This window comes from Sitophilus oryzae, unplaced genomic scaffold (genome assembly GCF_002938485.1).
Source record: "Sitophilus oryzae breed Bouriz unplaced genomic scaffold, Soryzae_2.0 scaffold_1440_pilon_pilon, whole genome shotgun sequence".
NCBI classification, from domain to species: Eukaryota; Metazoa; Arthropoda; class Insecta; order Coleoptera; family Curculionidae; genus Sitophilus; species Sitophilus oryzae.
In genome coordinates, this window is record NW_022146105.1 from 2377233 (window position 1) to 2399383 (window position 22151).

The 22151-nt window shown below is 32.1% G+C and overlaps 2 protein-coding genes across 2 annotated transcripts in view; one reads left to right on the forward strand and one right to left on the reverse strand.

Annotated features, from left to right (window-relative positions):
• Nucleotides 1-57: 57 nt before the first annotated feature.
• On the reverse strand, nucleotides 58-16881 carry LOC115876759 (protein patched). The gene is made up of 6 exons (XM_030892674.1): nucleotides 16596-16881; nucleotides 15081-15281; nucleotides 5010-5536; nucleotides 4470-4950; nucleotides 3783-4406; nucleotides 58-2225 (listed from the first exon to the last, which is right to left on the reverse strand). The coding sequence occupies exons 2-6, from the start codon at nucleotides 15195-15197 to the stop codon at nucleotides 375-377; spliced, it is 3600 nt and encodes a 1199-aa protein (XP_030748534.1). The 5' UTR covers nucleotides 15198-15281; nucleotides 16596-16881; the 3' UTR covers nucleotides 58-374.
• LOC115876763 (myosuppressin) overlaps nucleotides 3207-22151 on the forward strand; it is a 32039-nt gene continuing 13094 nt past the window's right edge. Inside the window, exon 1 of the mRNA XM_030892678.1 lies at nucleotides 3207-3327. Within this exon, the coding sequence (XP_030748538.1) occupies nucleotides 3277-3327 (51 nt within the window). The 5' untranslated portion in view covers nucleotides 3207-3276. The remainder of the gene's footprint in view (nucleotides 3328-22151) is intronic.

Sequence of the window (22151 nt, forward strand, 5' to 3'; positions counted from 1 at the left end):
AGTTCATTAATATATATTCGATTCTATTTAAACTAAATATAATTAATCTATTCTAATTTCATGCTAGCTGAAGTTGGTAATTTTGTGGTCTGTTCCAGTTTCAACATAAAAATAATTAGTCATCTTTTCTAATTTTTGAAATGCCAAAAAAATAAAATATTTATTTAGGACCACTAGAACAATGAACCAGCCTTAAGGATACAGATAATACTTAAACATTTGATAATTTCGTTTTTGTACATTGTTTAAAATTTAAGAAATATAATACTTTCTTTTCACATATATACAAAAATTTCTTAAAAATACATTAAGGTCTTGTTGAATATAGAAGCTTAAAATGGTTTTGAAAAGATATCTATAGAAAGGAAAAAATGCTAGCTTGACTGACAAGGTTCTGTCTCTGGCGTGCTATCACTGTCCGAATCTTTATTGCAACACTTGCATTGCTGCTGAGCTGGCGGCGCCGTTTTTTGTTTAGTTCTGTTGCATTTGGAACTTCGACTCCTATGACACTTACTACTGCACTTATTCCGATAGATTGGAGTAACTAGTTCCACTTTTATATTAGCTGTAGCTGTCACTTTCGTTGTGTAAGGTCCGCTTGAAGTCGATTCCGGACTACTGTACTCTACAGTCACTTGAGGCTCAACAACGATGCTCTGATTGCAGCTTTCCTCCGTGATGGTCGTCAGGCTTGTTTCTCTTGTGGCTTTATTGGGAGGGTTCCTACGCGAAGGTTTGGAGAAAACTTTAGGTTTTTCTGGGAGAAAAGTTCTAACTGGAGGAGGAGTAGGAGGTGATGGGGTTGAAATCCTGTCATCGTGATCGACAGGCACGATTTCTGACTTAGGGCCAACCATAGCTAGCATTAAAGGGAAGAAAGTGAGGGAGTTTATAAAGGAAGTTGCGATGGATATGATTAAGAACATGAACAAGTGATCCCGGATGAATTCGAAATCTGACATTATAAGCACTAATACCGATACCAGAAGTCCTAGGTCTCCTTTCACTATCGAGTCAGCGTTGATTTCCAACGACATCTTGACCCTTTTCTCTCTGCTGCCTAATGCACTAAAGAATCCAGTTGTTATCAGAAACACGTTTCTTCCTACAATAATAAAATGAAGAGCTCCCATGGTACTGCTGAAAGCGTTTATGTCGACCAATAACAAAGGCAGCATTGCTATTAGGGTACTAAATAAGGAACACCATAGTTTGGACCATCTTACTAGCAGACAGGACACTAGTCCGGCTGCAGCTAACGTAAGCACTATTTGGGCTACTAATAACCTATCTAATAATAGGAACTGATTAAAATAAGCGAATATAAGTCCTACAGGGTAATTTTTGAGTCCCCTGCTATTAAATTCCTCCGAAATATCTTTGATGTGCCTTAAAGTGGCGATGATGTCGCCTGTGCTCTTAAGGTTTTTGAGGTAGAACGGCATTTGTGCGTAAGTTAAAGGCTGCGACCGTCGTATTTTCAGATCGGGCTCTGCCTTCGAACTATAATACTCAAAAGGTTTCGGAGTCAGATCGGCCTGACTGCTCGAATAAGAGATTTGATCGTTGCTATTCCAAGCAGATAAATAATTGTAAAATGCTTTGGGGTCAATAATACCATCGTGGACCAGTCTTTTCTTTAATATCTGGCTTTTATCTACAGGAAATTCAATAATACCAGTTTGCGCCATGAGCTTGAACGCTAATACTGCCTTTTCCGTTGCGTTGGGAAACCATTTCTCGCTGTTCAAACAATGGGTGCTTCTGCTGTGATCGAATTCTTCCTGGAGATCGATCAAGTAATCTCGGAAGTTGGCTAGCCAGAAGTTGTTCATATTCAGCCCTCCGTTTGAGTCTTTGAGTACGTGAGGTACATGAGATAGCGACGAGTGATACTCATAAAGCAACGGTTGGTTGACTGGATACTCCAGTTCCGTCGTAACCAAGTAGAAGTTATAGAATCCGAAATATTTATTTTGCGCTTCAAGATATTTGTACTCCTGCGTGTTTCTCGGCAAAAATGTCGATAACCTAACGTCAAACTTCAAATGGAGCCCATTGAATACGAAGAATATCACCAATATGGCGTAAGTTAAACACAGTACCACTTTTACAAATGGTTGTAGCAACACTGACTTCAGATATCGCATTGCAAAGTAAGACACGAAGCTCCTTTTCTGCTGACATATCACTTCAGCTGTCAATAAATTCGCTCCATGCTCCTGAAACAAAAAACAAATATTTTAGATTGGCTTTGACTTCTAAAGGTTCGTTATTTGTTAATCTATCCCTTTTTTCAAGATCGAATCATTTAGTAAATAAGAAATTTGTAGAGTTATTAAGCCTAGAGTTACTTTGTAATAAAATACAATGACAAGATAAGTAGGTAATTAAACATCAATTAAAATTTGACTTTTTTCTAAAAAAATCAATGTTTAAATTAAATTATTGTGCCTGACTATTTTTAAAGAAAATAAACGATTTTTATTTAATACACGATTTTTAAATTAGGTTTAAAAAATAAAAGGATAAAGAAACCTTTAATATTCATGCAATATACGAACAATAAAGTGAATTACAAATTCAGAAACCAAAATATCCGTGCATGTGGCAACTGTGCGACTGGGGCCGTCTAGTCACAAACTTAAAATCGAATTTTTGACCTATGCGCATTGTACACTGGCTGAAAAAAAGGCCGACAAAGCCAAGCACTTCCTTAGGAATGCCCCATAGCCTCATAGTGAACACCTCATTCACCTCTACACATAGCTCTAACGTAGCTGTCGTTATTTTTTTAATTTACAGTTCAAACAAGAATTAAAAATGTCAGTGGAGAAAAATAAATAATTTTTTATTTTACATTGTTTTTAATTTAAAGAATATTGTATTAAATGTTTTTTTAGATATGTAATATATTGGAAAGTTTATGTGTTACATGAAATGTTACATTTTTTACTGAAACAACTGCGGAGACTGATTATTACAGGCCGATTCATGTCATTATGCACAATTATCAGAGATATTAATCACTGTGTTTGTGGTTAATTGACGTTATCTTAGCGGAATCATAATATTTTATCGATAAATTTCGAATTGCTCTCCAGCTTCAGAACGTAACAAACAATTAAACTGCACATATCTTAAAAACTGACTCATTATAAACATTAATGGCTGGCAATGAATCAAAACGCATATAGGGCTGGCGCATTTCAAACCAAACCGTTCATTTGCATATACCGACGTTATATTTTATAAAAGCAAAACAAACAAATCATGTTAATTTCAATACTCGATGTTTATGCATTCTACAGTCATTTGCTTTTGGTATGTATTAACCCTTGCTACCTAAAGAACGATAATTAGTTTATTATTTTTTTGAAAGAACATATTTATTAGAGTGATAAGATCTCTACAACAGCATTTATGTAACTCGTTATTTTTTAAATGGTTCAATTACCCCCCATTACAACTTCACGTATCCATCAAGTTTAGAACAGTTCAAATAGTTTAATTACATAGCAATACTCTAGGTCTAACAGAAAAAATCCTACAGTGCTGTGTATTTCATTATGATAATTACTATCAATGAGTGAAGATGTTTTTATTTTAGCTTGAACACATACATAAAATCCATTTAGCATCTAGTATAACGTGTTACATCTAAATTCTTAAAAATAAGAGTAAAAGTCTACGTGAACGTCTACCAAGAATATTGTATATTTTAAAGAATTTCGCGACTTTTTTACAATTAATTAATCGTAAAAATAATATACACTTACCGGGTTGTTATTATTGTGTTGCGTTGCCGTTTTGCCTTTGTTTCCGCTCCTGAAACATGGCACGTCACTTTTCCTACACCTCTGTTCCAGAGCCAGTAGACAAGGAAACACTATGAGCAGCGCTGCGCCGTGGAAGATCACCATGACTGCGCATTGCAAAGCAAACACTCTCAGGGCGGGCACTGGTAGTATTGCTGCGGTCAAGAATGACGCCGAGTTTATCAATATGGCCGCCACTATATTCGGTCCAGTTCGTAAAAGAATATCGGAGGGAGCCAAGTTTTTCGTATGCGCGTTTAGAAGAAGGAACATCTCGCGCATCGCGAGACCGACGGTTATAAATGGCAACACGTGGGTACTAAGGAGGTTCATTGGAAGTCCTATCAAGCTACACACTCCTAAAGCAGCAGCTGCGGTGCTGGCTAATACTAGAGTTCCTATGGCAGCTAGAGGAGATTGTACTATCCACCCGTATATCGCGACGACAGCTATCACTAAACCGATTTTAATAGTATCTGTTTTCGAGTATTCTTCGAGTATCTTATTTACATTTGCCGTAGAGAACGTGATGAACAGGTATGACGAAGATGAGCTTTTCTTTGAGTCAGATAATCTTTTCACTTCCTGAAAGAACAAGAAAAACACTGAATTAATAGTCTGTCAGGTGTATGAGTAGATATATCTTACCTGAGCAAATTTCTTTTGCCAAGTGTTTAAAACCAACGAAGCTTTTTCTTGGTTCCATCCAATATGATGAACTTTGTAATGCCCTGACCAAAATTCAAAGAGCTCTCTTTCGCCCATGAGTTGCACGACGGTCTGCAGTGCTTTGGCCTGCTTAATATGGCCGGTTTTGTTCTTTTTAGTTCCACCAATAATAAGATCTTCAGGCCAATGCATGTATTTGGCAGCAAAACCATAACATCCGCCTGTGAGCTCTGCTCCAATATCCAGACGAGAGGTTGAATTGTAATTAGGGGAAGTTTTAGGGCAGTCTGGATCTCGAGGGTTTAGACAAGGCTTCTGCTGGTAACCAGTGGTAATGCCAGCTCGTTTTAAATAGTCCTCCAAGAAAGGGTAATCGAAATTCGATTCTTTTGTTTTTAATCGTTTGATGATTTGCTCTGGGTCTAAGTTCGTCCATTTGATTTGGTCTCCCATACCATATCTGTATCAAAAAAATTACGTTAAATTTTCTTCTAAAAAATGTAAATAATAATGACTTACGGTATGTATACTGGAAACTCAGGTCCAAGAAGTTTAGATCCTTCCCAGAAGCAATCCAGCGGTGTTGCGATCGAACATGGCATCATGTTTTCGAAAATTTGCTCGATGTATTGCGCGTCGATATTGGGAATGCTCGGTAACTGACAGAAATCTTTTAGTCTCCAAGATATATCGAACATGTTAATGCTAACTTCCGTCGCTTTCTTAACCAAAAGCAGGTGTTCCAATAAACCGTGGGGTTGGAGAAGATCGATGTCAGGGTCCACACCGGTTTGGACAACCATTTGGTGGGTGGAGAGTAGCTCTTTGGGGGATGATTCGGGAGAAGTAGACGGTTCTGCCCATAATAGTTCGATGTCCGTGTGAAAGGTCATGCTCTTGAGACCAACGGAAAAGGTCGCTATAGCCAGGATACTGACGAAGAGAAACTTGCCCGCATGCACCTCAAGAACAGTGCCTAAAGACTTCAACTGTCGTTGAATTCTGCTGCGGATCCATAATATTCCTCGATCTCCATTGGCCTTATCCTGAAATAAACAATTTAAATTGCATCTTATAATTCTAATTAAGGTATAGTCTTATTTTCACTTAGTGTTCTTCCCAATCATACAGATCAACATAAATAATAATTATATTTGTTATTCGGTAACAATTTAACTATTTTTCTAATGCTTTCTGAGTAAAGAACTTAACTTAGCAAAGGAAACCTGCTAAAATGATTATTGAAACGTGTCTAGAGTTTTAAAATAAAGTGCTTCGGTTTCCAGTTATAGATTTGTATGATTTTCTATATTACATACTTATATCTGATAGATAATAATGACATAACTCAAGAGCTAAAACATTCTTAATTTTCATATTCTTAATAAACATGATAATATCTGTGATAATATACTATGAGATCCTAATAGATCAATAAAACGTTTCCAAACGATTCTGAAATTCGAAATTTTCGTTTAATTCTTATATCTGAGAGATAATAATGACACAACCCAAGAGTGACATGTCAGGGTGAGACATTTTTTGAGAAATTCTACAAAATTTGATCCGAATCGTTCTGTCGACGACTCTATCTACCCCTCTCGATTCTCGGTATTATTGAATACCGACTAAAAACAGGGGGGTCCCAAAATCGAGACACAAAAGGTAACCGAGAACGAAGGCTTTCTTTCTAGAATCCCTCCCGTAGATTTACCGCAACGCAGCTGCTCTGCATTAGCGTTGCCATATCGTCTCGTTTTTCCAAGTTCTTTTTTTCCACCACTATTCATAAAATATGACAAATCAATTATCTATCGAAGTCTGGATACAAAAACACCTCAAGTAAAAAAGTAACTTAACAGAAAATTAAAAAAGATAGAATAAAAAAGGCAAAACCAATCGACCAATATTACTTAATTAATCATAATACAATGAAGAAAATAGCAAGAATAATAATTAAGAAAGACAATAAAAAATAAACGGTTTACTTTTCATTGTACCTGACAATTCGTAAATACCACCCAACTTGACTGACCATTACTCATCTGATAAGCAATAGTTGACCGACTTTATTAGTACTTATTTTTTGGATTGTGTACTTTATTTTTTATTGACCTCTATTACACATGATATACACTCCTTATAATAAAAGTAATTGTATATACGTGCATGATTTAAATTTGTCTAAAAGTATGTAAATAAAGAAAGAGCCTAAGTGAGCCTGTCAACGAAAATATTCTATCAATTCGTAAAGAGATATTAGCATGTCGTACGAATTTGTTTTATTGGAGTTGCACCTAGAATAATTTAAATACCCAGAGCAGAAGATCTGGCAACGGGGCGCGGTACTGTAGACCGTAGCATGGGGACCACCCAAGTCGTACTCTGACGTCACGGGGACCACCGGAGTGAGAGCCCAGCCTGCGGATGTGTCGGCACGCGGTGTTGCCGTATTGCCGTCAAAATCTCCACTTCCCACGAATAAGCCTTTTAAACGATCGTTCAGAATCGAAAATAATTTCATATAAAATCAAAATAACGCCAATTCGAAAATGGAGAATGCTGATTTTTAAGAGGGAGAGAAATTCTTTTAAAGGTCTGTAATAATCTCGTTTGCGATTTTTCATGCTGAGATTGTCGGCCCAATGCACTTCCTACGCTAAAACATCAAAACAACTCATTCTGTTCTGGAAGAGTTTTTGCGAGACGTTTCAGATAATCTTACGGTCTTTTTGTAACAATATAGTATTATTTTAAAAATATTCTTTAATTTTGTTTAGGCTTTGAATAAATGTAAATAAATCAAGAGTTGGATAAAAGAAACAGTCCATGCTAAAAAGAAAATAAACACAAATAAGGAAGCGTTTAATTGGCTTTGGAACTAATTATAAGGGGATAGAATCCAATAAATACATTGTAAAACTGACGTCTTTACTATTGGGCTATATTACATGTCAAGGCGGAAAATTGACATAGCACGTAATGGCAGCCCGGACCACCCAAGAGCGGCATAACGTGGCTCAATTAATAAACACACTATACACGGAACATATGGGAAATGAAAATAACTTTTTATAGTCTCTCCAGTGCCATTTACAGAAAAGATAATAAAGTAAGGAACAAATTAAACGGGCTTTAATACATTTTTATTTTTGCCAAACTGCTTCGAATAACCGTCGTCAAGAAATGCGGACTCGAGCCATGTTTATCTTGTTAATTTAAATAACAGCAAAAATAAAAAACTTTATGATTTTTCACTGTTCGATTATGATTTTAATATCACTGTAAATGATCTATTACGAGCAAAAAAGAGAGAATGAACCATCTTTGGTTCATTTTCTTCATTTCATAACGGTAACAGCGTATTAAAAAACATAATAGAAGCGGTATATAGTAATTTCGTAAGAGATGCAAGTCACGAATATTATGCGCAAGTAATTTTCAAAAATTTATATCCTATGAAAATTGTAATATGCCCATGAAAATCCTGTTATAGCTTCCTATATTATTTAGCCAACAGTAAAGATATTAAAAATGAACATTATGTAATGGAAAAGATATATTTGTCATTAAAGATAGCACTGTATCTTTGATTACGGCATTTTTTAGATATTAATCCATAGAAAAGACGTGTATATCGTGACCAAAGAAGTTATGTATTTGTTTAATTTTTTTATAATATATTTATTTCAATAAAACATCACTTTCAAAAAAAAACTAACTAAAGCTAAACCTTCAATCTTATTTAAGATCGAAAAAATTTAAGGTAAAAATCTTAAACAATTTTGACATAATTACATAAGGCAGCTTTCCTCTGTGGATTACCTGCTTTATCCATATATTTTACAGTTTATTGCCAAACCAAATCTTTAATAACGGTCATTACTATTGTATCTTTAGAATTCCAAAAGATACTTGGTTCTAGGTCTGTCCAACTACCTGTTTGACTGACAAAAAGCTAAGTAAGCAGTTTAATCTTCCCTTTTTAGATATTTTAAAATAGATTTCTGCTATATTTTTTCTGTATAACATTTGAAATTAGAAAAAATAAGATAAAAAAATATGACAATAAATGAAGATGTAATATAAAAAATACCAGATACTTTCTTATACAATGTTGTATGAAAAATCGTTATCTTAATACGTTAATTCCGAAGTTCCATGGCCTCCTACCCTACACCGAAATATTTCGGCATAATTAAATGTTATAAAAGTTAATTAATTATAAAAATTCGATACGCGTATAGGTGCTGTAAAATTGATTTTTACGAGGTTTAAATTATATTCATCTGAGTTGCTCCAAAGAATAAAACAAAATAAACTAATTAAAATCTAACAAATAACAAATATCGTTAATTTTAAGAAAAATATTATTTATGTACAGGAAAATTCAGTAATTATTACAAAGTATACTATATTATAAAGGAAGACAATATTTTTTGTTTCTACTTAATAGCAAAAAGTACGTAATAAAAAAAAATTATACAGGGTGAGTCTTAAATAAGTGCAAATATTTTCAGGGCTGGTAGATCTGGATAAAAGAAACATATTTTCTCTTTACCGTTTTTCATCTAAGTCCAAAATAACCGAGTTATTTTACTATAATTCTATATATTTCCAAAAAAAAAAGATTTTTTGCTTAAATTTTGAGAGTCACTGGATCTTTTCTGGGTTTTCTTTCTTGTAAATTTAATCCACTACATCTGTTGCCATATTATCAAGAAATTATGTTTTTTAGCTAAAAACTAAAAAAAATCCAAATTTTTTTCGAAAAATTCAAAATTCATTTTCGCGAAAAAAAACTCATAATCGTGTTTGTGGGGTCGAAATATACTGCCCCTTAAAATATTTGCACTTATTTAAGGCTCGCCCTGTATAAGAATTTAAAAAACAAGATACATAATTATAATTTTTTAGGAAAAAGTACAGTAATCCTTTAAGAAAAATTATATTTTCTTTTTTTTATATTATTTATTTAAAGAACTATTAATTGTATTATCAAAAATATAAAACGTGCAGTAGTCTAGCGAGTTATCAAAATTTAGTGGGGAGAAAAATAAAAAAATATATATAAAACCTTCAAGTTTAAAAAAATATTAAATTCATAAATGTAGGTATTTTAATTAGTAAATTAATATTAACTTTATTACATTAATATTAATACTAATTTATACTATTTAATATTAATTATATTTTAATTAATACTGTAATGACACGCTATTAATAATGTGGAAATCTTAAAATATTGAAGGTTTAGAGATATACAGTTAGGAAAGTAATTTTTAAAAATGTTTATTCTATTTCTATTTTTTTGTCAAAGAGATTTACTTAAAGTAATTTTGTAGTTCGTGTAGTAGAATAATTGTGGAGTATCCTGATGCCAAAATATAAAAACGCCTGTTCTTCCAGCATGAATCTGTGGCAAGTGTGGTATAACTAAGCCATGGAGAATGTTACTGGTAATAAGATAAGCCTATCAAAGACAGAGACCACCCAAGGAGCTGGACTCTTTATTAAAATACTATTACATCTTGAAAAAGGTTTAAAACACAGGTGAACACTAGACTCGGTCGTAATTATGATAATCCGTGTGTCTGAATTCTGAATCTAAGACCGGGAGATGTAATTTGGCAAGTTTTCTTTCTTTTTCTTCGTACTTTTCTCTTGTGGCCGAATAATGAATGGGTTTTTTCCTTTGGGCGTTTTTTATCGATTCTAACGATCGCCAAATACGTGCAAAAGCAATCGTAATCAAGATAAGTAGTTAAGTCAATAAACGCGAATAGTTGTATGCATATTGATTATGGTTTTTAGTGAGAACTGTTTGGAGGTGTATTAGGAGCGATGGGTTCTTAAATATGTCCGTAAATAATTAAGTGACGTTAGTCCAGAGTCGTAAAAAGATAATAACATTCTTGCTGATAGAAATTAAGATTAATTCTATTCAAAAATATAAATTTTTTGTTAATATACAGTTAAATATAGATTAGGCTGAAATGATTTTCTTTCTGAAGAATATCTAATATCACTGATCGAGATTATTATATATTATTATTAATAACGATGCAAAATTAAAAAGGTAGAAAACTCAATATCAATTACAAAAAATTCAGTAAATATTTAAAAATTAAAAAAAAACGAAATATGAAGATTATGCCCAAAACAACCCTAAGAAACTACAAAAATATTCGTTTTCGCTTCTTCACCTGTATTTTCTTTCAGTAACTTTGAAAACCCTATACAGGATGAGTCTTAAATAAGTGCAAATATTTTCAGGGCTGATAGATCTCGATAAAAGAAACATATTGTCTCTTTACCGTTTTTCAAATAAGTCCGAAATAACCGAGTTATTTAACTTTGAAAATTAAAAAAAAAATTTTTGCTTAAATTTTGAGAACCACTGGATCTTTTCTGGGTTTTCTTTCTTGTAAATTTAATCTACTACCTATGTTGCCATATTATCAAGATATTAACTAAAAATTAAAAAAAGTTTCAAAAAAATTCAAATTTTTAGAAAAAATCTCATAGGCGTATTTCTGGGATCGAAATATACTACCCCTAAAATATTTCCACTTATTTAAGACTCACCCTGTATAGGGTACTGAAATAAAATACAGTTCTATAACTTTACGTACTTTTTAAGTAACTGTCATCAAGTTTGATTTTATGTAATGTCATGTCGGTTAACAAAACATCAACGGTTTTAATAAATGTATCTGTAGAAAAAAAATAAAGTGTTCTACTAGTAGTTACCTTAAGATGATCTGAGTAAGATTAAGATTATCTGAGTAATGACCAAAAGAAAATAATACGAAAATATCCATAGATTTTTGAAAGATTATCTTATTAATATATTTTAAAAATGTAAAGCAGGTTTTTTAAATATTTGCAAAAATAAATTAAAAGTAAAAGAAAAAGGAAGAAAATAAATATAAAAATGAAAAACAGAATGAAAAAAAAATAACCAAAATAAAAAAATACATAAATGTAAAGTACAAAATGTGCAGTAGCGACTTAAATATCGGCAAAAATGAAAGAGAGAAAAATCAAAAAAATTCTGTTCCAGAGGCAAAATTCCCAGCTAATTTATTAATTCCCTAATTAATAATAATAATAAATAAACAACTTAACAAAATTAAGTGCAAAAAACAAAGTAATGACCAAAAGAAAAAAATACGAATATATCCATAGACTTTTGAAATATCTTATTAATATGCTCTTAAAATGTAAAAAATGTAAAGCAGTTTTTTTAAATATCTGCAAAATTAAATTAAAAGTAAAAGAAAAAGGAAGAAAATAAATATAAAAATGAAAAAAAAACTTAACCAAAATAAAAAAGTACATAAATGTGAAGTATAAAATGTGCAGTAGCGACTTAAATATCGGCAAAAATGAAAGAAAGGAAAATGAAAAAAAAAACTAAAATTGACAGCGACACCCTGCCTCGGTGGTGGAGCAAGTGAATCAAGAACAGGGGCGGATCCAGGCCATGTGACTGGCGCCCAGAGGCCCCAAGGCGGCCGGCCGCATTCGAAGAGCGGGCTTCTTTTGATGGACCACACAAGACGCCACGTTGGTGGTCCTGCTTACATCCGCCGAACAAACCAAGGTTAGCGTAACGCGGCTGTACGCCATCATGCACTCGCTGCCCATTACATTCGGGAAATGATTTAGATTTTATTTGGGCCCAAGAGCCCGTTACAAAAGGGCTAAAACAACCACCGCACATCACACTCAAACAAATTATTAAGTTTTTGTATATTGACTTCGATTTTTTAACTATCTAAATACTTAGTACAAGCTTGTAAGCGGTTTTTTATTCGCCAAAAAAAATTGCCCAACCAACAAAAGATGCTTTATGTTTCGGGGGGTGTTTCTCTCCCCATCGTAATCGAATAAAACGAAGAATTTATTATAAACTCTAAATTATGGAGTGTAGAGATGAGGAGAAATATCTCTTATAGGACTTTATTTAAAAAAGTGGTCACAAAAATGGGAAGAATAAGGGTTCACCAAATGACCACAGTAGCGCTAATGACACATAAATCTAAAAAATAAAAAGTAACTATAGATAAGAGAATAAAAGCAGAGATAACTAAGTAACATAATCAAACATTACCCAGAAAAACTTTGTTTTTATTTTTTAGAATATAAAACAATTATTATTTTTATATATTAGAGGCCCAGTCTTGTTGCTGATAAAAATCGATAATTTATTTCATGTGACATGAAAATAAAATTTGTATTTTTTTGAAACCCGCGCCTTCACATTTCCTGGTCAAAAAATTTTCGGCGCATATTTTAAATTTTAGGTTTTTGCTACAGTAACGCCATCTTAAGTCTTCCCTTTTTTATGACCACTTTTTAAAGCACGAAGATATTTCTCCTTATCTTTACACTCCATACTCGAAATGTAAACTACCCAGAGAATTTCTTTACAAGTAAAGACCCTCTGAGAAGTATGTACTTAGGCTAAGATTCAAAATCCAGTAGCATTTTACCAAAAATATTTGTAATACCTAATAAAATTAAAAAAAACCTTCGTTTAAATAAAAAAAATATGACTTGAGGGACACTAACTTAAAATGTATATTCTTTTATTATATTGCTGGATAATAAATAATAACAAATCATTTTTGAAAAAAGAACGATGTGGCAGATAAAAATGTATTCACTCTGTATCCATTTATTACGAGTGGCAATGTCAAATTTTATATCACTCGTAATATTAACGAATACATTATCGCATGGTAAATTGACTGGCATATCCCATATTTCAAGCGTCACGGCCACCGTGGAAGAATAAAAAAAACATCGGACGTCAATAAATCTACGTTGGAAAGGCAAAGAAAACTTATAGAGCCCTCCGATTCAAAGAATACAGTTAAAATGACCGCAAACGTCTTAGAAATGTCTCTGTTAGGACCTTTTACCTACTGCGATCCGACACATCTGGGAAACAAAGTCATACCAGCCCAAAAATTCGGAACCTAGAATAGAGTTCGTCTCGGGTACCGGTATAGAAATGATGGACGCATAACCGCGGTCATTTTGAGAATTTCAAAAACTGAAGCATAATATATATTTTAAATCGTTAGTTGGTATTCATTGTGCACACAATGTGACGCCTGTTACTAAATTTAATAATGGGTGGCTGTTTAGTAGGCAAACCTGCTGGCCGAATTTACAAAATTACATAAATCACCTGGTGACGTCAAAATGGCTAATGAATTTTTCATTCGCTAAATAACATCGATTTTTATTTTAATTATGTCGCATCTACATTTCGATTTTTCCACTCCATAAATGACATTATTTAACATGTAATATTACAGGAAATACATGTACTGAGAACTTCCTAACTTATTCTCACTGCCGGTATTACAATATAAAATTAAAAATCTACGACAGTACACACCAAAACACTTATTTAAACTCTGATGAGTACACGTTTTGCTAACCATGTGCATATTTAAGGGAAAAATAGTTCAAGGACTGCTGAGTAAAAACTCTTAATAGGTATCTTATTTAATATTAATATTTTTCACATAGATAATGTGTATTTACTTGTACTAGCGAACAGAAATATACAGGGTGGTCCGAACTGTATTCGGGAAATTTCGGCAGCATGCTCCTGATAAACCTAAGTAAAAATGTTCTCGTAAATGCTTCGTTTCTGAGATACAGGGTGTAGAAATTTCATTTTTATTTCGGTTTTTTTCCAAGTAATATCTGAACTATTAAACAATAAACTGAAAATTGGTGATTGGGTGTTTTTTTGATAAGAAAAATTTGGTTTCGGACGAAAAGTTATTATTCTTCAAACCAGATAAAAATGTGTAGGTGACCACTATTTGTACTAGGTGGATTCTATTTGCTACTACAAGTAGGGGTCATTTTGACATCGAAATCAAATTTCTCATGTCAAAAAGTACCGAGGCACCAATTTCCACTCAAAGATCGATATTGATTCAGAAATTATTTGGAAAAAATCGAAATAAAAATGAAACTTCAACACCCTCTATCTCCGCATTTTTGGACATAAATTTAATCGAACTTTTTTACTTATTTTTATCGATAGAATATGCTGACGTAGTGTTCCGAATATAATTCGGACCACCCTGTATAATAATCATACCATAGGGACTAAATGTTTCTCAACTAACAACAAACAAATTTTGTACAAACTAAATTATTATTTTAAAAAATATCCATACATTTCTACTAATGTTAATATACGTTAGTAGCAAAAATCGCAGAAATGAAACTTGAAATAAAAAATATTGGATAGATACATATAAAGGTCATCCTCAACAGTCCTTGGTCCAAGAAAAATCACAAAACAATTTGGTCTACCACCAACTAATAGAACGAAGTGATTTTGTGCACAGAAAAGTGTTTTTTTCTTGGACTAGACAAATTTCTTTAAGATTAAATAAAATATAATGAAACTTTGAAATGTTATTATAAAAAACCTCTTTTGAATTTGACATTAATCCAAATGTTTCTTAATGCCAAAAGAATTTATTATTATTTTGGGTATTTTAAGGACTATCTATTAGCGATTTGCGGATTGTAAAATCAAATTACCTGGTCAAGTTGTGCCAAGGCAACGTCAGCGTCAACCCAGCCGGGCCTGGTGTACAGATCCGATTCATGACGAGAGGCCGGCCCTGTGTCGGGCTCTGCCTCAAGCCCTGCGGCCATCTGTGCCTATTCAGGGCCTGGAAGGCCCTTTTCTGTCCTCCGCTTCATTTAGAACTTTACAGACATCCCCATTGCCTAGCAACACTGAAAATTTCAAGAAAAATCCGATGAGCAACTTTTCGTCCACCCTGTATATCGTTAGCCACCAAAAAATTTAATAAAATGTAAAAAAATTAATGTTATGCATTATGAAATTGTTATGTTTAAATAGTAATGTAAGTTTACTAAGTGCGCCACTGAATGGCACATGTCAATTGAAATTACTATGTTTTATAATATGCTATAATTCCCACTACCACAGCTCAGAGGCGTAACAAATGCTTTTAACAAACATATTCGGACTTAACATAAATAATATAGTTTATATCAACAATCTTAACAAAAATCATGCAAATATAATTAAGAAAAATCTAATACAGCCATAGGCGTATGTAATAATAATGTTATCAATGATAAGAATAAATTATTATACAAATCCCATGTTAATTTTTAAATACTTTTATACATATTCTAGGAAATAAAAAATTCCGGTTTAAATAAACTAATACAGTGTGACAAAAAAGTTTTATGATCGAGTAGGCTTTGGATACATAAAACTTTCAGATCATAAATATAATACATTTAATTATTATTTTATAAATATCCGATTAAATGAAACAGCACAGAATTATTTCGCAACTCTGACCTAAGAATGTATATTTTTATTTTTATAATTACATTGTAATTAATTTTTTGGATTTTAATATCTTAACTAGTTCGAACTGGCTTGATTTAATCTTGTGGTTTCAGAGAGCAATTAAAACCTTTTAATAATACAGAATTTTATATGTCCTGGTTTGGGGTTTATAAACTTCAGACTCCCCGAAATATATCAGTTGCAGCTGAGAGTCAAATAAATAGAATACTGTGTCCTTTAAAGATTAAATTTTAAGACAGTCTGGCAACGCCGGTTCTACCATAAAGAATTTAAGAGTAGGTTACTTACTAAGTTTTTTTCATCCTGAAGATAGAAAGTACCTATTTTGTCTTGGCTATTTTACCGTTCCCTTCCGATCAAAAAATTATACAAAATTCTTGTTATAAATCGCAATCAAGATGCGGATTTATATAGCTTTGATATGCTAAGATTATTTTTTTATTAATAAACATTGTATATATTTAAAATAGAAATTTTAATGAAAAGAGGGAATATAATAAAAGAAAAAAAAATCTTAAAAGGGATATTTTGTGGTATATAAATTGTTATTATGTCACTATACGAAGAGGTTTGTTTGTAAACAGTTCTGATTGGTTAAAAGATTTTTTACCGATTTTTCTCATAATCATGAATGAAAATTTGTGAATTTTTGTTTAAAATAGCTCGGAGTATGTTAAATAAGATACGATTTAAATCCTTACCGGGTATAACTGTCAATGTCCCCAGTATAAACAAAAACATTTCCCCTGGCTTGTCTCAATAACAGTCCCGACTGAAGAAAAGCCGAATTTTTTTGCGGTTCATTTTCCGAAAAAGAAAGAGAGACAGCAAAATGGGGCACAGGCACTACTTCACTTGGAATCGATTTGAGAATGATTGAAAACGTTTATTCGGTACACACGAGAGTCTGTACGTCTTTGAAGGCTTAAAGAAACGTAGGTTGAGACCAATGCTGACCGTCTACCAGCTCTTCCCGTACTAACAGTGAGCCTGTAGTACTCCTAACGTCGATGGTGGACCTTCCATTCGTTCATTGTGAGCGTACGACCGTGGCCGATTCAAACCGATCGCAGACCACCCACATGTATATGTAAAGTCTCAAAATTACATTAGTTATGTTTTTTTGTCACCATTTGCGGTGAACTTGCTTTAAAAGATGATCCCTTGAACCCCACCCAAGAAGCAACACTAATCTTTAACAACCCTGAAGACGCCTGTTCGATGTTTGCTCGACTTTTTCTCTGTACCGACCAAAAATAACGTTTTTATTAAATTGTCCTAACAGAAAACCATTCTGAACAACTTAAATTAATTTTGTTTGGTTTGGTTTGGATATTATTTGTTATTCGTTGCCAAATTCATATATTTAAAGATCTCTATCCAAACTTTATTCATTACAAAAATCACTAAAAATATAATAAAAATACTCGAGTTGTCTTGCTCTCATATAACTACATTAATTATAGTTTGCTGCTCTTATTTGATTTAAAAAAATCCACCCTAGAAAAAAAGTCTAGATCCGATTCTGTATGGTACTATTTTTTAAATTTTTACTTAACATTATGTTAACTATTTTCTTGTTCATTAATAATTTTAAGAGTTGTTATTGCAATTATCCATATATTATTCAATAAATTTTATTAGGCATATTCTTTCTTTAGCTATTAATATTTGATTTTCTTCATTATTTTTTAAATTAATATTTTAATGTTATTTTATTTTTATATTTTCTTATTAACACCAAACAATGCGATATTTGTTAATTTTTATATGCTATTATTTAAGTTTTTAAATTTCTTGACATTTATTTCTCCCAGTGTAGAACGAGGAATAAAAAATATCAAAAATATGACGATTCTCTATTTAGAAAACATGTAGAGAAAAAAAAGTTCTTTAAAATAATGACATTTCATTAGAGGGAAATCCACAAATCAAAGTTGTATATGAAAAAATATGAATAAATGAATAAACTTGAAGCAAAAAATAGAAAAAAATTAGTAAATAAATACAGGGTGTTCCAATATCCCGTGGACATAGAACTACTACGTATTTTTGGGATCAAAATAAGTCATTGGATACAATTTACCTCTATACAAAAGTGCCTCGTTTGTCCGCTAGAGAGCCTCAAACTTTAAAAAAAATAACCACATTTTGTCATATATTATATTGCCTGTCTATGTTTTGCTTAGTGATTTAACATTATTTGACTTTCACAACAATCAAGAAAAAATAGGAACTAAAAGATTTTCTTCTCGTAAAATGGTCTCTCTAGCATTTACTATATATTATTTTTTTGTCTCTTGTAAAAAAAGCCACATCGCATAGTTTTTGAGAAAACAATTTATTTTTCCAAAGCAGATCTTCAAAATATACAGGAAGTTCCAATATTCCGTGGACATAGAACAACTACGGATTTTTTGAATCAAAATAAGTTAATTGCACATAATTTACCTTTATACAAAAGTGTTTCGTTTGTCCGTTAGAGGGCATCAATCAAAAGTAAACCCGAACGTTAAGTAATTTAATTTCTAATTAAATTTATTATTTTTTTAAGCTTTTTAAAAAGTGATTGTCAAATATAATTTGCGATAACAACATAAAATTCCATATTTTTGCAAACTAGATTATTAAGAGCATACTAGATTGATGTGATGGGAAACACTTTTTGGAAGTCAGCTTAAGAAAAATATTTTTTTTCCTCAAAAAGTATGTGCGGTGGCATTTTTTTACAAGAAACAAAAAATGTCAAAATAAAAACACTAAATCACCACAATACACCAAAACACTTTTACTTTTACACTGGACGCGCGTTTCGCTAACCATGTTAGCATCATCAGCAGATGATTATAAACTAAAGTACAATCTACAAGTTGAGCGTTTATATACTCGCTCAGTGGGCCCCGAGTGGGCGTGGCAAAATCTAGCCAACCGAGTCAGAGCCAATAACAGTTAGATTTCCGCCACTAGAGTAGTAGGAACAAAGAACTTGAAGGAATTGGACCGTTGACTCTGTTCATACTATCTTTACATTTATTAATTCTGATGCTTTCATATGCATCTAATTGTCTGTAATTTGAGACTTGTTTAATTAATTTTAAATTATTAAGATCTATACAATGTTCATTATCAACAATATGTTCGGCAACGCAAGATTTATCCGGTCTACCATATCTTATCTGAGCTAAATGTTCTTTAAATCTAGTTAATATTGATCTAGTTTGCGCAACATATTTCTGATTACAATCTTTACAAGACATTTCATAAATACCTGACCTTTCCAGTGGAGGTGTTTTATCTTTTGGATTACCTAATAATTGTTGTAATTTATTATTAGCACTATACACAAGTTTATAATTGACATTCTTAAAAATTCCTTTTAGACCACGGGATAACTCTCTATCAAACGGTATCGAAAAATATTTAGACGTATCTTTCTCCACTTGAAAAGTCGAATTTTCAGAAATCATTAACCTATACCTACGTTTTCTAATTAATTCTTTTATTTTGCTGTGTAACACTGTGTTTTTTATTTTGCTGTGTAACACCAAAGGTTCCAACCCTCAACTGTAACAAAAAATGTAGTAAATATTAGAAGTACCATTTTAGGAAAAAAATCGGTAGTCGGTTGAGTTGGAAAATTTGTATACTAAAATGTATGTGTAGGGGTGGTTTGGTTTTCACCCTTCCCATGCTTTTTCTTGATTTTTGTGAAAGTCAAATGTTAAAGCGCTTAGCAAAACATAGACACCGAAAATCCCATTAAAATCGGAATAGCGGTTCTTAAAATATCTGTTTATTTTAAACTTATTTTCAAATATGTGTTTATTTTTTTAAAGTTTCATGCCCTCTAAAAGACAAACAAAGTACATTTGTATAGAGGTAAAGTGTGTCCAATGAACTTATTTTAATTCAAAAATACGTAGTAGTTCTCTGTCCACGAAATATCCGGACACCCTGTATATTAATTTCTTAATATATACGTACTGTTGATAAATATAGCTCAAAGGAATTTTAGTTCCAAATATAATTTGTCAAAGTGGTAATTTGGCATTATATACATAATTTAGGAGACATTGTTTCAAAAATAAAGTTACAATGTATGAATATACAGTGCAACTAATCTACAGTGAACATTAGTTCTATTAGGAGACTCAAAACATGTTTCATGCATTGTTAAATTAAGAACTATACAGGGTGTCCCAGAAATAAGTGCAAGTATTTTAAGGGGTGGTAGATCTCGATAAAAGACACATATTTTCTCTTTATCGTTTTTCAAATAAGTCCAAAATAACGAAGTTATTTTACTTTGAAAATTTCCAAAAAAAAATATTTTTTGCTAAAATTTTGAGAACCACTTTCTTGCAAATTTAATCTAATACCTATGTTGCCGTATTATCAAGAAATTATGTTTTTTAACTATAATAATAATAATAGCTCCCGTGTATAGCGTTTAACGCCTTGGGAGTAGCAAGGTGCAGCTTGCCATACTAGAGCCGTTCGCTAGCACTACGCTTCAACCGCCTATTATTAACTCAGGATTGTGAATCCCAAGTACTCATTTAAGGCTGAGTCGACCTAGGTACCCAAATTATTTTTATTTTAATAAAAATAGTCGGCTGATGAAATGCCGGCTGTGGGATTCGAACCCACTACCTTCAGATTGGTAGACGAGAGCCTGTACCTCTACGCCCCCGGGCACTTAAATTTTTTTTTAACTAAAAACTAAAAAAAATTCCAAAATTTTTTTCAAAAAATTTCGAATTTTCAATTTTTTTTAGCGAAAAAAAACTCATAGGCGTGTTTCTGGGGTTGAACTATACTACCAGTTAAAATACTTGCACTCATTTTCTGGGACATCCTGTATAAGAAAGCTAGGAAGATTATTTTAAGAAGATTCAGACTAGAAACACAGTGTTGTAAAAGAGGCGTAAAATGATATTTGGAATTCTTGGGTTATTTTCTGAAATAATAACGACTGTTTTCTTCCGGATTGATGTGGATTCTTCCGTTTCTTTTTCTTGTTTATTCTGCAACAGTGCCGTGTCTCTTCATTTTCGAGATGTGCCGCCTGAACAAACTGCTCTCGACCGGCATATTTTCTAATTTCCTTTTTATTTTTTCAATTTGAGAAGCCAAACGACCCACTAGACCTGCTAGTTTATTATTCCGCAGTTCGTTTAAGCTCGACCAGGTTCATATATTTAGTTCTCTCTTGTTGGTTTTATTAATTTGGGACTAACGATTTCGAAAAACATCTCAGTTGATTGAAAAGAAAAAAAATTAATTTTTTACAGACCCAAAAAATACAACTTTTAACATTTGTTAGTATTTACATATTTTAACAATTAATATGTATTTAGTTTTATATATATCAAAACCCGAGTTAAAACGTTCTAAGGTTCTAATATTCTGAATCTACATAATATTTCATATAAATGCTGAAATTTTCATAATTTTATTGCTATGTTTTACTGTTTCTAAGGCCTTTGAAAATAAAAAAGAACCAAAAATGGGCATTTTTTGACATTTTTCCATACCTACCTCCGTCATCAAAATTGACGATTTTCTTCATGTCACCGATAAAACTACTCTGTTATTTACTAATTAAAAGGCGTAGCATAAGAAAGTATAGACCTTTGTACTCTTACGTGAACAGTAATTGATGTATGGGATGTTTCACCCTTTTCAAAAAAAGCCCACAAACAAGGGTTCAAGAAACTAATTTTCTCACAAAGCCAATATATCTAAGCCTTTAAAGGTGCATATATTCTATATCTACATAAAATTTTCTATAAATAGTGATATTCTTTTATAAATTTATTGCTATGTTTACTATGATTCTGAGGCCTCTGAAACTATGTAAAAAATAGCCAAAAATGGGCATTTTTTCGACATTTTTCCGTACATATACTAATGAAATTTGTCAATTTTCGTCATGATACCGATTTGGTTAATAAAGAACAGTGATAGATGTAGGGGACTTTTTAACCATCATCAAAAATAACCAAAAAATAAGGGTTCAAAAAATTATTTTTTTTACAAAACCAAGATTGTCTCAGTCTTTAAAGCTGTATATATTCTAAATCTACATAACATTTCCTACAAATATTGATATTTTCATAATTTTAGGACAATGTTTACTATTTTTCTAAGACCTTTGAAAATGAGTAAAAAATAGCCAAACATTACATACTTTTTTAATATACATAGTCACCGATTTTATTAAAACTGCTGTTATTTACTAATTAAAAGATGTA

What these genes read in the sequence shown, in the direction of transcription:
- LOC115876759 (XM_030892674.1), bottom strand. Translation starts at nt 15,197, where the DNA reads ATGGCCGCAGGGCTTGAGGCAGAGCCCGACACAGGGCCGGCCTCTCGT. An exon ending in CCTTGGCACAACTTGACCAG is followed by an intron (nt 5,537 to 15,080) that starts GTAATTTGATTT and finishes TGTTTATTTCAG; the next exon opens with GATAAGGCCAATGGAGATCG. An exon ending in GAGTTTCCAGTATACATACC is followed by an intron (nt 4,951 to 5,009) that starts GTAAGTCATTAT and finishes TTTTTGATACAG; the next exon opens with ATATGGTATGGGAGACCAAA.